The sequence below is a fragment of the Coregonus lavaretus genome (assembly GCF_964263955.1).
Source record: "Coregonus lavaretus genome assembly, chromosome: 33".
In the NCBI taxonomy this organism is placed as follows: Eukaryota; Metazoa; Chordata; class Actinopteri; order Salmoniformes; family Salmonidae; genus Coregonus; species Coregonus lavaretus.
The window spans coordinates 1,150,829-1,166,150 of record NC_140020.1 but is presented as its reverse complement, the minus strand read 5'-3'; the positions used below and the strand labels follow the sequence as shown (position 1 = coordinate 1,166,150).

The 15,322-nt window shown below is 45.0% G+C and overlaps 1 protein-coding gene across 1 annotated transcript in view; it reads right to left on the bottom strand.

Moving 5' to 3' along the window:
- Window positions 1-252: 252 nt before the first annotated feature.
- Window positions 253-15,322, bottom strand: part of LOC311108074 (choline/ethanolamine transporter flvcr2b-like) — a gene marked incomplete at its 3' end in the record, with an annotated part of 40,385 nt that continues 25,315 nt past the window's right edge. The window contains exon 4 of the mRNA XM_084150720.1: window positions 253-314. Within this exon, the coding sequence (XP_084006846.1) occupies window positions 253-314 (62 nt within the window). The remainder of the gene's footprint in view (window positions 315-15,322) is intronic.

The following is a 15,322-nucleotide window of genomic DNA, read 5'->3' as shown; positions in this document are numbered from 1 at the left end:
GACCACAACAACAACACTACGACCTGCCCACCCCAGAGACCACAACAACAACACTACGACCTGCCCACTCCAGAGACCACAACAACAACATCTGATAAACATGTAAGGAGAATGACTTGGGCATCAAGGTTCCAGCAAGTATGGTGGAGCTAGAACAGGACAGGACAGTGAGTGCATACAAACCCTGCGGGCCGCGGGATCAAATCAAACTTGATCACAGAACAGCGGCAGGCTGAAGAATGAAACGTCCCTTCATGGGTCTGAGAGGGCAGGTGTGGTATCGAAAATAACGATGCTAATGAACTGTTTAGATACTACACAGGCAGCACATGGACCAGGTTTATCGGGCACCTCAAAGGGTCTTCCGTCTGGTGCTGTAGGACTGCACCTCCTTCTCTCTGCCGAGCCCCGCAGACGTCCTGCTCTGAGAATCTGATCGCACGGTCAGCTTTGAAACCTGAGAAACCAACTCTAAAAGGTTGTGTCCCTAATGGCACTGTGTTCCCTACATATGGGCCCTGGTTGAAAGCAGTGCACTATGTAGGGAAAGGGATGCCATTAGGGACACACCTCATAGGCTAGGCCAGGCACTCGCTTGCTTGCTTTCACAAGAAAATGGGGTACTTAAATCAAAAAGGTAATTTTCTGCCAAACTTCTTTCAGAAATACCTCTCTGTCTCTCTCTCTCTCACTGTAAAGTGTGTACTGTAGGAAAAGTTCCACAGTGTGTTATTGAGAGTATACAAAGTACCATTAACTGGCTATGTCATTGAAAAGGCAGAGAGGTCTCAAACACAATATAATCCTGATGAAGTGATAAGTATGGATTGATATCTGTGTCCCTGTTCAGTATGGTGATATCTGTGTCCCTGTTCAGTATGGTGATATCTGTGTCCCTATTCAGTATGGTGATATCTGTGTCCCTGTTCAGTATGGGGTGATATCTGTGTCCCTGTTCAGTATGGGCTGATATCTGTGTCCCTGTTCAGTATGGTGATATCTGTGTCCCTATTCAGTATGGTGATATCTGTGTCCCTATTCAGTATGGGCTGATATCTGTGTCCCTATTCAGTATGGGCTGATATCTGTGTCCCTGTTCAGTATGGTGATATCTGTGTCCCTGTTCAGTATGGTGATATCTGTGTCCCTGTTCAGTATGGGCTGATATCTGTGTCCCTGTTCAGTATGGTGATATCTGTGTCCCTGTTCAGTATGGGCTGATATCTGTGTCCCTGTTCAGTATGGTGATATCTGTGTCCCTGTTCAGTATGGTGATATCTGTGTCCCTGTTTAGTATGGTGATATCTGTGTCCCTGTTCAGTATGGTGATATCTGTGTCCCTATTCAGTATGGTGATATCTGTGTCCCTATTCAGTATGGGCTGATATCTGTGTCCCTATTCAGTATGGGCTGATATCTGTGTCCCTGTTCAGTATGGTGATATCTGTGTCCCTGTTCAGTATGGTGATATCTGTGTCCCTGTTCAGTATGGGCTGATATCTGTGTCCCTGTTCAGTATGGTGATATCTGTGTCCCTGTTCAGTATGGTGATATCTGTGTCCCTGTTCAGTATGGTGATATCTGTGTCCCTGTTCAGTATGGGCTGATATCTGTGTCCCTGTTCAGTATGGTGATATCTGTGTCCCTGTTCAGTATGGTGATATCTGTGTCCCTGTTCAGTATGGGCTGATATCTGTGTCCCTGTTCAGTATGGTGATATCTGTGTCCCTGTTCAGTATGGTGATATCTGTGTCCCTGTTCAGTATGGTGATATCTGTGTCCCTGTTCAGTATGGTGATACCTGTGTCCCTGTTCAGTATGGTGATATCTGTGTCCCTGTTCAGTATGGTGATATCTGTGTCCCTGTTCAGTATGGTGATATCTGTGTCCCTGTTCAGTATGGTGATATCTGTGTCCCCTGTTCAGTATGGTGATATCTGTGTCCCTGTTCAGTATGGTGATATCTGTGTCCCTATTCAGTATGGTGATATCTGTGTCCCTGTTCAGTATGGGCTGATATCTGTGTCCCTATTCAGTATGGTGATATCTGTGTCCCCTGTTCAGTATGGTGATATCTGTGTCCCTGTTCAGTATGGGCTGATATCTGTGTCCCTATTCAGTATGGTGATATCTGTGTCCCTATTCAGTATGGTGATATCTGTGTCCCTATTCAGTATGGTGATATCTGTGTCCCTGTTCAGTATGGGCTGATATCTGTGTCCCTGTTCAGTATGGGGTGATATCTGTGTCCCTGTTCAGTATGGGGTGATATCTGTGTCCCTGTTCAGTATGGGCTGATATCTGTGTCCCTGTTCAGTATGGGCTGATATCTGTGTCCCTGTTCAGTATGGTGATATCTGTGTCCCTATTCAGTATGGGCTGATATCTGTGTCCCTGTTCAGTATGGGCTGATATCTGTGTCCCTGTTTAGTATAGTGATATCTGTGTCCCTATTCAGTATGGTTAGGTGGAGGTCATGGGGGATAACAGACAGTAAGTAGAACACATCTTATATAAGCCACACTATAATTCCTGTTTCCATCACGCCTGTACATAGTACACAGTGAACTAATCGTTTAATGGAGGGGTCGACCAACCAACCAATCTCTAGCTGGGCATGTGTGTGTGACACAACATCACAGCCCTTGTTTCCATAACGCCTGCACAGGATGCAGCCTCCACAAATCATTTAATGGAGAGATGGCATCGACAGACCAATCGCTAGATGGGTAGGAGTTAGCTCCACACTAAAGGTCAAAACAGTAGCTGGCCTCAGAACATTAAAAGTGATTTTTCCCCTTTTAGAGACGTAGCGTAGCCGCTGATGGGTAGGAGTTAGCTAGCATGCTACGTAGCGTAGCCACTGATGGGTAGGAGTTAGCTAGCATGCTACGTAGCGTAGCCGGCAGACGCTCCCTTCTTCCTTTTCCTCACACCATAAAATTAAAAAAAGAAACCGGCATGTGGTAAGTCTTGTGGTTAGCATGTGGTAAGCCTTGTGGTAAACATGTGGTAAGCCTTGTGGAAAGCATGTGGTAAGCCTTGTGGTAAGCCTTGTGGTAAGCATGTGGTAAGCCTTGTGGTAAGAATGTGGTAAGCATGTGGTAAGCCTTGTGGTAAGCATGTGGTAAGCCTTGTGGTAAGCATGTGGTAAGCCTTGTGGTAAGCATGTGGTAAGCCTTGTGGTAAGCATGTGGTAAGCCTTGTAGTAAGCATGTGGTAAGCCTTGCCACAAAGCTGGAACAAATTCTGCCCCAACTGCAGTAGCTAATCAACCGGTCACAATGTATAGGAGAGAAGAACACTTAAAGCCACAATCTGGAGTTTGTGTTTCAACCCAATGGCTCTCAATCTCAACACACGAGACGACTGGGTGGCTTTAAAAGGCACAATCTCTGATGTTTCATTTGAGAGTGGCTACATTTCTCCAGCCCAGTCTCTCAGCTTAGCTGTCGGCAGCTGTGGCTGGAGAAATGTAACCACACTTGAATGAAATATCACAGACTTTGCCTTTAAAGCCACCCATCTCGTCTCATGTGTTGAGAGTTTCCGTCCAACGTTGAGGAAACATATTGGTGTTATTACACCCACAGCTTGGTTGGGAGACAGAGAGACAGGCAGATACCATGTGGCTTCGCAACTTAACACTGTCATACCGGTTAAACACACCACATGAGAAGCAGCGTCTGTCAGTCCCAAATGGTACACTATCCCTATTTAGTGCACTAGTTTTGCCAAGATCCCTATTGACCCTGGTCAAAAGTAGTGCACAATGTAGAAGATAGGGTGCCACTTGAGACACGGTGTGGCTTAGCGACTTAACGCAAGACATTTTGGACCAAACTACCCCAACGTGTGCAGTACAGCACCATCAATCCCAGCAGGCAACACAAACACACCCTCTGGCTCCGCGCTATGCAGGTCCAGCCCAGGTCCTCCACTGTTCTTCCCCCGCCACAGAGCTCCTCTCCCAGGGTATATCCTCTCACCGTCTCCCCCTACCCTGGACCCTGATGTCAACTGCATCATTGCTACCAGGCTTTGATGAGACCAGCTGGCATGGCTTTGTTTCTTAAATAAAGGGCACCTGCATCTAACACACTCACACACACACAGTGCTTTTCCCTTCTCCAATAGACATAATAGGTCTGTGACCGGTCAATGTTATGGCTGGATCGGGGAGGGAGGGGTGGGGGTCTGTGACCGGTCAATGTTGGGAGGATGTGTGTGAGAGAGATGGGTTTGCTGTTGGATGCAGGTGCCTTTATTTGTGTGTGTGGATTGGGTGTCGATATCTGAGAAGAACCAAAATAGAGGTGGAATCAGTCCTGAGGCAGCTGGACTTAACCATCATGCAACACTGCACAAATCAGATGAGATGCGAGCAACACCATTGAAATCACGCTGCCAGTTTACATCACCTTCATCCACACCCATAGCGTGTAAATATTGGTTCACAGAACGCTTGACAATGTCGCCACCTAGTGTCTATTGAGGTACATGCGGTCTGTAAAGGGACAGTCTGGCAGTAGCCATTTCATGCTAGCATGGAGTGATGATGAGAATGTGTATGTTACAGATTCAACATTAAAAGTGCTCAAATACAGTCGTGGTCAAAAGTTTGCCATGAAAATGAACTTAATCCCCCCCCCAAAAAACATTTCCACTGCATTTCAGCCCTGCCACAAAAGGACCAGCTGACATCATGTCAGTGATTCTCTCGTTAACACAGGTGAGAGTGTTGACGAGGACAAGGCTGGAGATCACTCGGTCATGCTGATTGAGTTAGAATAACAGACTGGAAGCTTTAAAAGGAGGGTGGTGCTTGAAATCATTGTTCTTCCTCTGTTAACCATGGTTACCTGCAAGGAAACACGTGTCGTCATCATTGCTTTGCACAAAAAGGGCAGGATATGGCTGCTAGTAAGATTGCACCTAAATCAACCATTTATCGGATCATCAAGAACTTCAAGGAGAGAGGTTAAATTGTTGTGAAGGTGTCAGGGCGCCCAAGGTAGTCCAGCAAGCGCCAGGACCGTCTCCTAAAGTTGATTCAGCTGCGGGATCGGGGCACCACCAGTGCAGAGCTTGCTCAGGAATGGCAGCAGGCAGGTGTGAGTGCATGTGCACACACAGTGAGGCGAAGACTTTTGGAGGATGGCCTGGTGTCAAGAAGGGCAGCAAAGAAGCCACTTCTCTCCAGGAAAAACATCAGGGACAGACTGATATTCTGCAAAAGGTTCAGGGATTGGACTGCTGAGGACTGGGGTAAAGTCATTTTCTCTGATGAATTCCCTTTCCGATTGTTTGGGGTATCCGGAAAACACCTTGTCCGGAGAAGACAAGGTGAGCGCTACCATCAGTCCTGTGTCATGCCAACAGTAAAGCATCCTGAGACCATTCATGTGTGGGGTTGCTTCTCAGCCAAGGGAGTGGGCTCACTCACAATTTTGCCTAAGAACACAGCCGTGAATAAAGAATGGTACCAACACATCCTCTGAGAGCAACTTCTCCCAACCATCCAAGAACAGTTTGGTGACGACCAATGCCTTTTCCAGCATGATGGAGCACCTTGCCATAAGGCAAAAGTGATAACTAAGTGGCGCGGGGAACAAAACATTCGACATTTTGGGTCCATGGCCAGGAAACTCCCCAGACCTTAATCCCATTGAGAACTTGTGGTCGATCCTCAAGAGGTGGGTGGACAAACAAAAACCCACAAATTCTGACAAACTCCAAGCATTGATTATGCAAGAATGGGCTGCCATCAGTCAGGATGTGGCCCAGAAGTTAATTGACAGCATGCCAGGGCGGATTGCAGAGGTCTTGAAAAAGAAGGGTCAACACTGCAAATTGACTCTTTGCATAAACTTAATGTAATTGTCAATAAAAGCCTTTGACACTTATGGAATGCTTGTAATTATACTTCAGTATACCATAGTAACATCTGACAAAAATATCTAAAAACACTGAAGCAGCGAACTTTGTGAAGACCAATACTTGTGTCATTCTCAAAACTTTTGACCACGACTGTACTTTAGGAAACCATTCTTTATTTCAACAGAGACACGTCACATCTATTTAACAAACAGGTACATACTGTATGTTTACAGAAAATCATGGACTGTTATACAAAACTATAATCAGTTATGTGTTTCTATAAAAACAAACAAATACTTCATAGATATAGGTAGTATAAAATGACCTTAGAAAAATACTCTACCCTTCATTAATGTGACACGATAATGTACCCATCTTCTTTTACATCATCAATTGATCATTTTGCAATCAATCAGTATTTGTAAAAAACATTTCTCCAAGATATTTGTGCATTCTTTCAAAGATGATTAAATAAAACAGTTTCTGTTTTAACGACAAAGAACAGCAAAAACAAAAACAGTAAAGCTCAACGGATAGGCTACATATTGAAAACTGATATGTTACATGTCTTTGTGGTAGTTTTAGTAATGCTTCGATGCAACTGAAACCTTAAAAAATGACAAGTTTGCTTTTTGACAGCTAAATCTCAAAATTTTCCCCACTTGTTTTTGAGAAAATTACACCAAACCAGCGATTCACTTCCTCATCCTTGTTGTGCAGTACGGGGGCTCTGAAAAAAAATAAAAACAATGCGCCAAAAACACCCAAATACGTCCTTTTAGAAATCGTTAGATGTTGTACAGATGACATTGTGTCATTCCGAACTTTATCCGCCATTTTGTGCAACTAGAGCAGTTTCCCCCATCCAGCTGTTCCATTCATGCTGCTAGAATGGACTGCTAGAGGTGTTGCTTCAGTCGCCTCAAAATGAAATATAATGTTGCGGATGAAAGTTCGGAATGACACAATTTCATCTGTACAACATCTAGTGATTTCTAAAAGGACGTATTCGGGTGTTTTTGGCGCATTGGTTTGTTTTTTCAGAGCCCCCGTACTGCACAACGAGGATGAGGCAGTGAATCGCTGGTTGGGGGAAGTCAAATGTTTTATTTAAAAAACAAAAATCACAAAAAGTGTCTAGAACCTCAAAACTTTAGATTTGTTCTTAAAAAGGCTAAATTGTACTTTAAGAGAAAGAAAAAACATAGCTGGTGTTTAATTGAATATTGTAGATGTATATGTACTGAGTTTACCAAAAATTAGGAACACCTTCCTAATATTGAGTTGCACCCCCCTTTTGCCCTCAGAACAGCCTCAATTTGTCAGGGCATGGACTCTACAAGGTGTCGAAAGCGTTCCACAGGGATGCTGGCTCATGTTGACTCCAATGCTTCCTACAGTTGTCTCAAGTTGGCTGGATGTCCTTTGGGTGGTGGACCATTCTTGAAACACACGGGAAACTGTTGAGCGTGAAAAACCCAGCAGCGTTGCAGTTCTTGACACAAACTGGTGTGCCTGGTACCTACTACCATACCCAGTTCAAAAGGCACTTAAATATTTTGTCTTGCCCGTTCACCCTCTGAATGGCACACAGACACAATCCATGTCTCAGTTGTCTCAAGGCTTAAAAATCCTTCTTTAACCTGTCTCCTCCCCTTCATCTACACTGATTGAAGTGGATTTAAATAGTGACATCAATAAGGGATCATAGCTTTCACCTGGTCAGTCTATGTCATGGAAGTGTCCTTAATGTGTTGTATCCTCAGTGTCTACTGTACAACGGCAGTATTATTTGTGCTAATTTTTGGACAGTAAAAATGTAATTGATTAGATATGACATTATAAATAATACAGAAATAATATTTGTTGTTGCGTAAATAGTGGATGTCTTATTGGACGGTGTTAAAGGTGAAGTGGTCATAAACACTTCCTGATTGTGCTCCTCCCCTAAACTTCACCTTCTACAGGGCGGGAGATGCTGGTGATTTACTGTGTCTGTGTGTGTGTCTGTCTGTGTGTGTCTGTGTGTGTGTCTGTGTGTGTGTGTGTGTGTGTGTGTGTCCAGCAGATCGTCCGTCTCTAAAACCTGCTTCCTTTGAGGACTGCGGAGGCAGGGGGGTTCCCATCCTCGGGATCTGAAGGGACCTGTCATCAAAACAATCAGTCAATCACGTTACAGCTTAAGACGATCCTGATTAGGGTTGCAAAGTTCTGGTAACTTTCTCAACATTTCCAGGTTTTCCAGAAATCCTGCTTATTCCCTTCTGATTCCAGGAATCTTACAACCAGGATTTCTGGAAACATACATTTTTTTGGGGAAACCGGAATTTTGCAACCCTAAACCTCATGCAAACAATATTACAAGAACAAGCAGACCAACTGTGAGTATCCATGGCAACATAACGAAAAAATAACTAAAAAGGCACAAATAAACATAATACGCTACATAAATACAAGGATATACACTGAGTGTACAAAACATTAGGAACACCTGCTCTTTCCATGACATACCAGGGCTATTCAACTCTTACCATAAGAGGTACGGAGCCTGCTGGTTTCATGTCCTACCTAATAATTAATTGCACCCACCTGTTGTCTCAGGTCTAAGTCAGTCCCTGATTAGAGGGGAACAATTAAGAAATGCAATGGAACTGGCTTCGAGGTCCAGAGTTGAGTTTGAGGGACAGACTGACCAGGTGAAAGCTATGATCCCTTATTGATGTCACCTGTTAAATCCACTTCAATCAGTGTAGATGAAGGGGAGGGGACAGGTTAAAGAAGGATTTTTAAGCCTTGAGACAATTGAGACATGGATTGTGTATGTGTGCCATTCAGAGGGTGAATGGGCAAGACAAAATATTTAACTGCCTTTGAACGGGGGTATGGTAGTAGGTGCCAGGCGCACCGGTTTGAGTGCGTCAAGAACTGCAACTTGACAACTGTGGGAAGCATTGGAGTCAACATGTGCCAGCATCCCTGTGGAACGCATTTTGACAACTCGTAGAGTCCATGCCCCCGACAAACAGGTTGTTATGAGGGCAAAAAGGGGTTGCAACTCAATATTAGGAAGGTGTTCTTAATGTTTGGTACACTCAGTGTAATAAAGAAAAACACTACAAACATCAGTTATCACATACATCTTAATATACCCAGAAATACTACACATGAAATACTCCAGAAGCTGTGGAATCTGGTGGAAAGTGAAGACAGAAGGAGAAGAGGATCGAGATGCGAGGGGTGAAAGGTCAGGGAAAAGCTTCCCATCACTTAGATCATCTGAAGTCCATTTTAGCCAATAAGACTAAACGAAAGATGATCTTAGTAATAAAAAAGCTTTCCAGGAAATCTCAACCCCTGGTCAAAAGTGAAAGCGGTACAGATAGAGTGAATCCTATCTTCCATGCACTAATGTCAAACGGGGAGACTCAATTCTAATCCGATTTAAGCAGAAGTTAGGATTCACCCCCCTTAGAGAATAATGGACAAGCGTGTGGACAGAGAAGCGTGTGGTGATTGTTGGCTCGATTGGCCGTGCCCCTACCTTGGCCCGTCTGAGGTTCGAGCTAAGAGCGTAGGGGTTAGGGGTTAGTGATCAAGCCTGAGAAGAATCAGAAGGGCTGTCCGGTCTCTTGATTAGAGCCGTGGCACCGTAGTCCTGCTGCTGTCCGTCCGTCTGGAACATACAGCCTTTTTTATTGACCTTTATTTACCGTCAGGGGTTAATAAAGTACTATGTTATCATCTCTGTCGGGAAGAAAACCTTGTGTCTTTTCAGGAAAAGGAAAATAAAATCCATGTTTGACCATTAATGAACATAGATTTATGAAACTTCAGAAGTTATCTTGAATACTTTTACTTGGTCCTAGACTAGAGTCATGAAATGTTCAGATTACATTGCGTTGAGTTACTACTTTCAATACATTGAAACAATTTTTTTTAAAAGGGGCCAAAATGGAGATACAAGGTTTTCTTCAGACAGCGACGTTATCTTAATTTACCAGGTTTGTCTGTTGACGTCAAAACACCTATTTTTAAAAAGGGAGATCTGGCTGTCAAAAGACTCCATCCCAAATGGCATGCTAGTCTGAGGTCTGGGAGCACATGGGGGCAAAGGTCGAGAATGACGCGTTCTTCAACCCCTCAATCAGCCCAAGGTCTTGTCAATCGCATCACTGCTCTAGCTCATGGCTAACGCTATCAACTATCTGACTATAATATATCTGTCTATAATATATTTACATTTACGTCATTTAGCAGACGCTCTTATCCAGAGCGACTTACAAATTGGTGCATTCAACTTATGATAGCCAGTGGGACAAACACTTTATTTGTTTAAACATTTATTAAATGTTTTATGGGGGGTGGGGGAAGAAGGATTACTTTTATACTATTCCAGGTATTCCTTAAAGAGGTAGGGTTTCAAGTGTCTCCGGAAGGATATCTCTCCTCTCTGCACAGGCCATACAAACGCTTCACACGGCGTGGCTGCTGCCACTCTAATCTGGTAGCGACCCACGTGGAGTTCCAGGTCTCCGGTAGCCTCTGGAACTGCCGTTCTGCGGCCAACAAGGCAGAGTTAATCTCAGCCTATGCCACCCTCCAGTCCCTCGACTTCTTGGCGCTGACGGAAACATGGATTATCACAGAAAACACTGCTACTCCTACTGCTCTTTCCTCGTCTGATCATGTGTTCTCGCATACCCCGAGAGCATCTGGTCATCGCGGCGGTGGCACAGGAATCCTCATCTCTCCTAAGTGGACATTCTCTCTTTTCCCCCTGACCCATCTGTCTATCTCCTCATTTGAATTCCATGCTGTCACAGTCACTAGCCCATTCAAGCTTAACATCCTTGTCATTTATCGCCCTCCAGGTTCCCTTGGAGAGTTCATCAATGAGCTTGACGCCTTGATAAGTTCCTTTCCTGAGGATGGCTCACCCCTCACAGTTCTGGGTGACTTTAACCTCCCTACGTCTGCCTTTGACTCATTTCTCTCTGCCTCCTTCTTTCCACTCCTCTCCTCTTTTGACCTCACCCTCTCACCGTCCCCCCCTACTCACAAGGCAGGCAATACGCTTGACCTCATCTTTACTAGATGCTGTTCTTCTATTAATCTCACTGCAACTCCCCTCCAAGTCTCCGACCACTACTTTGTATCCTTTTCTCTCTCGCTCTCCTCCAACACTACTCACTCTGCCCCTACTCAGATGGTAATGTGCCGTCGCAACGTTCGCTCTCTCTCTCCCGCTACTCTCTCCTCTTCCATCCTATCATCTCTTCCCTCTGCTAAATCCTTCTCCCTCCAATCTCCTGATTCTGCCTGCTCAACCCTCCTCTCCTCCCTCTCTGAATCTTTTGACTCTCTATGTCCCCTATCCTCCCAGCCGGCTCGGTCCTCCCCTCCTGCTCCGTGGCTTGATGACTCATTGCGAGCTCACAGAACAGGGCTCCGGGCAGCCGAGCGGAAATGGAAGAAAACTAGACTCCCTGCGGACCTGGCATCTTTCCACTCCCTCCTCTCTACATTCTCTTCCTCCGTTTCTGCTGCTAAAGCCACTTTCTACCACTCTAAATTTCAAGCCTCTGCCTCTAACCCTAGGAAGCTCTTTGCCACCTTCTCCTCCCTGCTGTATCCTCCTCCTCCTCCCCCTCCCTCCTCCCTCTCTGTGGATTTTGAAAAGAAGGTTGACGACATCCGATCCTCATTTATTAAGTCAAATGACACCGCTGGTCCTGCTCACACTGCCCTACCCTATGCTTTGACTTCTTTCTCCCCTCTCTCTCCAGATACGGCCGGCCGCCCAACAACCTGCCCGCTTGACCCGACCCCCTCCTCTCTTCTCCAGACCATTTCCGGAGACCTTCTCCCTTACCTCACCTCGCTCATCAACTCATCCTTCTCCGCTGGCTATGTCCCTTCCATCTTCAAGAAAGCGAGAGTTGCACCCCTCCTCAAAAAACCTACACTCGATCCCTCCGATGTCAACAACTACAGACCAGTATCCCTTCTTTCTTTTCTCTCCAAAACTCTTGAGCGTGCCGTCTATAGCCAACTCTCCTGCTATCTCTCTCAGAATGACCTTCTTGATCCAAACCAGTCAGGTTTCAAGACTGGTCATTCAACTGAGACTGCTCTTCTCTGTGTCACGGAGGCTCTCCGCACTGCTAAAGCTAACTCTCTCTCCTCTGCTCTCATCCTTCTAGACCTATCTGCTGCCTTTGATACTGTGAACCATCAGATCCTCCTCTCCGCCCTCTCCGAGTTGGGCATCTCCGGCGTGGCTCACTCTTGGATTGCGTCCTACCTGACAGGTCGCTCCTACCAGGTGGCGTGGCGAGAATGTGTCTCCGCACCACATGCTCTCACCACTGGTGTCCCCCAGGGCTCAGTTCTAGGCCCTCTCCTATTCTCTCTATACACCAAGTCACTTGGCTCTGTCATATCCTCACATGGCCTCTCCTATCATTGCTACGCAGACGACACACAATTAATCTTCTCCTTTCCCCCTTCTGATAACCAAGTGGTGAATCACATCTCTGTATGTCTGGCAGACATATGAGTGTGGATGTCGGATCACCACCTCAAGCTGAACCTCGGCAAGACGGAGCTGCTCTTCCTCCCGGGGAAGGACTGCCCGCTCCATGATCTCGCCATCACGGTTGACAACTCTGTTGTGTCCTCCTCCCAGAGTGCAAAGAACCTTGGCGTGACCCTGGACAACACCCTGTCGTTCTCCGCTAACATCAAAGCAGTGACCCGATCCTGTAGGTTCATGCTCTACAACATTCGCAGAGTACGACCCTACCTTACACAGGAAGCGGCACAGGTCCTAATCCAGGCACTTGTCATCTCCCGTCTGGATTACTGCAACTCGCTGTTGGCTGGGTTCAGGGCCTGTGCCATTAAACCCCTACAACTCATCCAGAATGCCGCAGCCCGTCTGGTGTTCAACCTTCCCAAGTTCTCTCACGTCATCCCGCTCCTCCGCACACTCCACTGGCTTCCAGTTGAAGCTCGCATCTGCTACAAGCCCATGGTGCTTGCCTACGGAGCTGTGAGGGGAACGGCACCTCCTTACCTTCAGGCTCTGATCAGTCCCTACACCCAAACGAGGGCATTGCGTTCTTCCACCTCTGACCTGCTGGCCCCCCTACCTCTGCGGAAGCACAGTTCCCGCTCAGCCCGGTCAAAACTGTTCGCTGCTCTGGCACCCCAATGGTGGAACAAGCTCCCCCACGACGCCAGGACAGCGGAGTCACTGACCACCTTCCGGAGACACTTGAAACCCCACCTCTTTAAGGAATACCTGGAATAGGATAAAAGTAATCCTTCTACCCCCCCCCACCCAAAATAAATAAATAATAATAATAATAAAAAACACATAAAAATAAATAAACAAAAATAAAAATAAAACAACTATATATATATATAAAACAAATAAATTAAAAACACTAAAAAATAAATGTTTTTAACATTTGAAAGAAATTTACAAAATATAATAATAATAAAAAAATACAAAATAAAATGGTAAAGTGGTTGTCCCACTGGTTATCGTAAGGTGAATGCACCAATTTGTAAATCGCTCTGGATTAGAGCGTCTGCTAAATGACGTAAATGTAAATGTAATAATGTTTCCATATCTTACACTACTCATCTCATATGTATATACTGCATTCTATTCTATAATATTCTACTGTATCTTAGTCCATGCCGCTCTGTCATTGCTTGTCCATATATGTATATATTCTTAAATCCCATTCCTTACTAGTTTTGTGTGTATTGGGTATATGTTGTGAAATTGTTAGATATTACTTGTTAGATATTACTGCACTGTCGGAGCTAGAAGCACAAGCATTTCGCTACACCTGCTATAACATCTGCTAAACACGTGTATGTGACAAATAAAATGTGATTTGATTTGTTCTAAAACTTTTGACCGGTAGTGTAATGTGATATTTCAGGTGTTTATTTGTTAAACATTTGCAAAAATGTATAAAAACCTGTTTTTGCTTTGTCATTATGGGGTATTGTGTGTAGATTGGTGAGGGGAAAAAACGATTTAATCCATTTTAGAATAAGGCTGTAACGTAACAAAATGTGGAAAATGTCAAGGGGTCTGAATACTTTCCGAAGGCGCTGTTCATAGAATCTCTTTCTTGCTTTCCCGGACTTCCCCTTCCTGACCTTACTTCCTTCTTTCGCTTTCACTTCCCCTTCTTGACCTTACTTCCTGTCTTTAGCTTTCACTTCCCCTTCCTGACCTTACTTCCTGTCTTTAGCTTTCACTTCCCCTTCCTGACCTTACTTCCTGTCTTTAGCTTTCACTTCCCCTTCCTGACCTTACTTCCTGTCTTTAGCTTTCACTTCCCCTTCCTGACCTTACTTCCTGTCTTTAGCTTTCACTTCCCCTTCCTGACCTTACTTCCTGTCTTTCGTCTTCCGCTCACAGCAATGTTACCAGAGGTGAGACAAGCATGTGATGATACGATGCAATAGATACAGTCTCAATACAATGGTCAAAAATAATAATGGCAACTAATGATTTCAGTCAATGGATGTTAATGTACAATGGAAATGGCATCGGTCTGTATGATGAACTATTTCTCCTGTAAGTCAGAAGTCATCAAATTTGACCTCACTAAACCTATATTTGTATTGTTTTCTAAGTTGTATCGTGCCTGTCTGTTACGTATATATATGGTAAGGTATTATTTACAGACAGACAGAGACAACAGAGGACATCAGACAGACAGACAGAGACAACAGAGGACATCAGACAGACAGACATATACAACAGAGGACATCAGACAGACAGACAGAGACAACAGAGGACATCAGACAGACAGACAGAGACAACAGAGGACATCAGACAGACAGACAGAGACAACAGAGGACATCAGACAGACAGACATATACAACAGAGGACATCAGACAGACAGACAGAGACAACAGAGGACATCAGACAGACAGACAGAGACAACAGAGGACATCAGACAGACAGACAGACAGAGACAACAGAGGACATCAGACAGACAGACATAGACAACAGAGGACATCAGACAGACAGACAGAGACAACAGAGGACATCAGACAGACAGACAGAGACAACAGAGGACATCAGACAGACAGACAGAGACAACAGAGGACATCAGACAGACAGACAGAGACAACAGAGGACATCAGACAGACAGACAGAGACAACAGAGGACATCAGACAGACAGACAGAGACAACAGAGGACATCAGACAGACAGAGACAACAGAGGACATCAGACAGACAGACAGAGACAACAGAGGACATCAGACAGACAGAGACAACAGAGGACATCAGACAGACAGAGACAACAGAGGACATCAGACAGACAGACATAGACAACAGAGGACATCAGACAGACAGACAGACAGAGACAACAGAGGACATCAGACAGACAGACATAGACAGA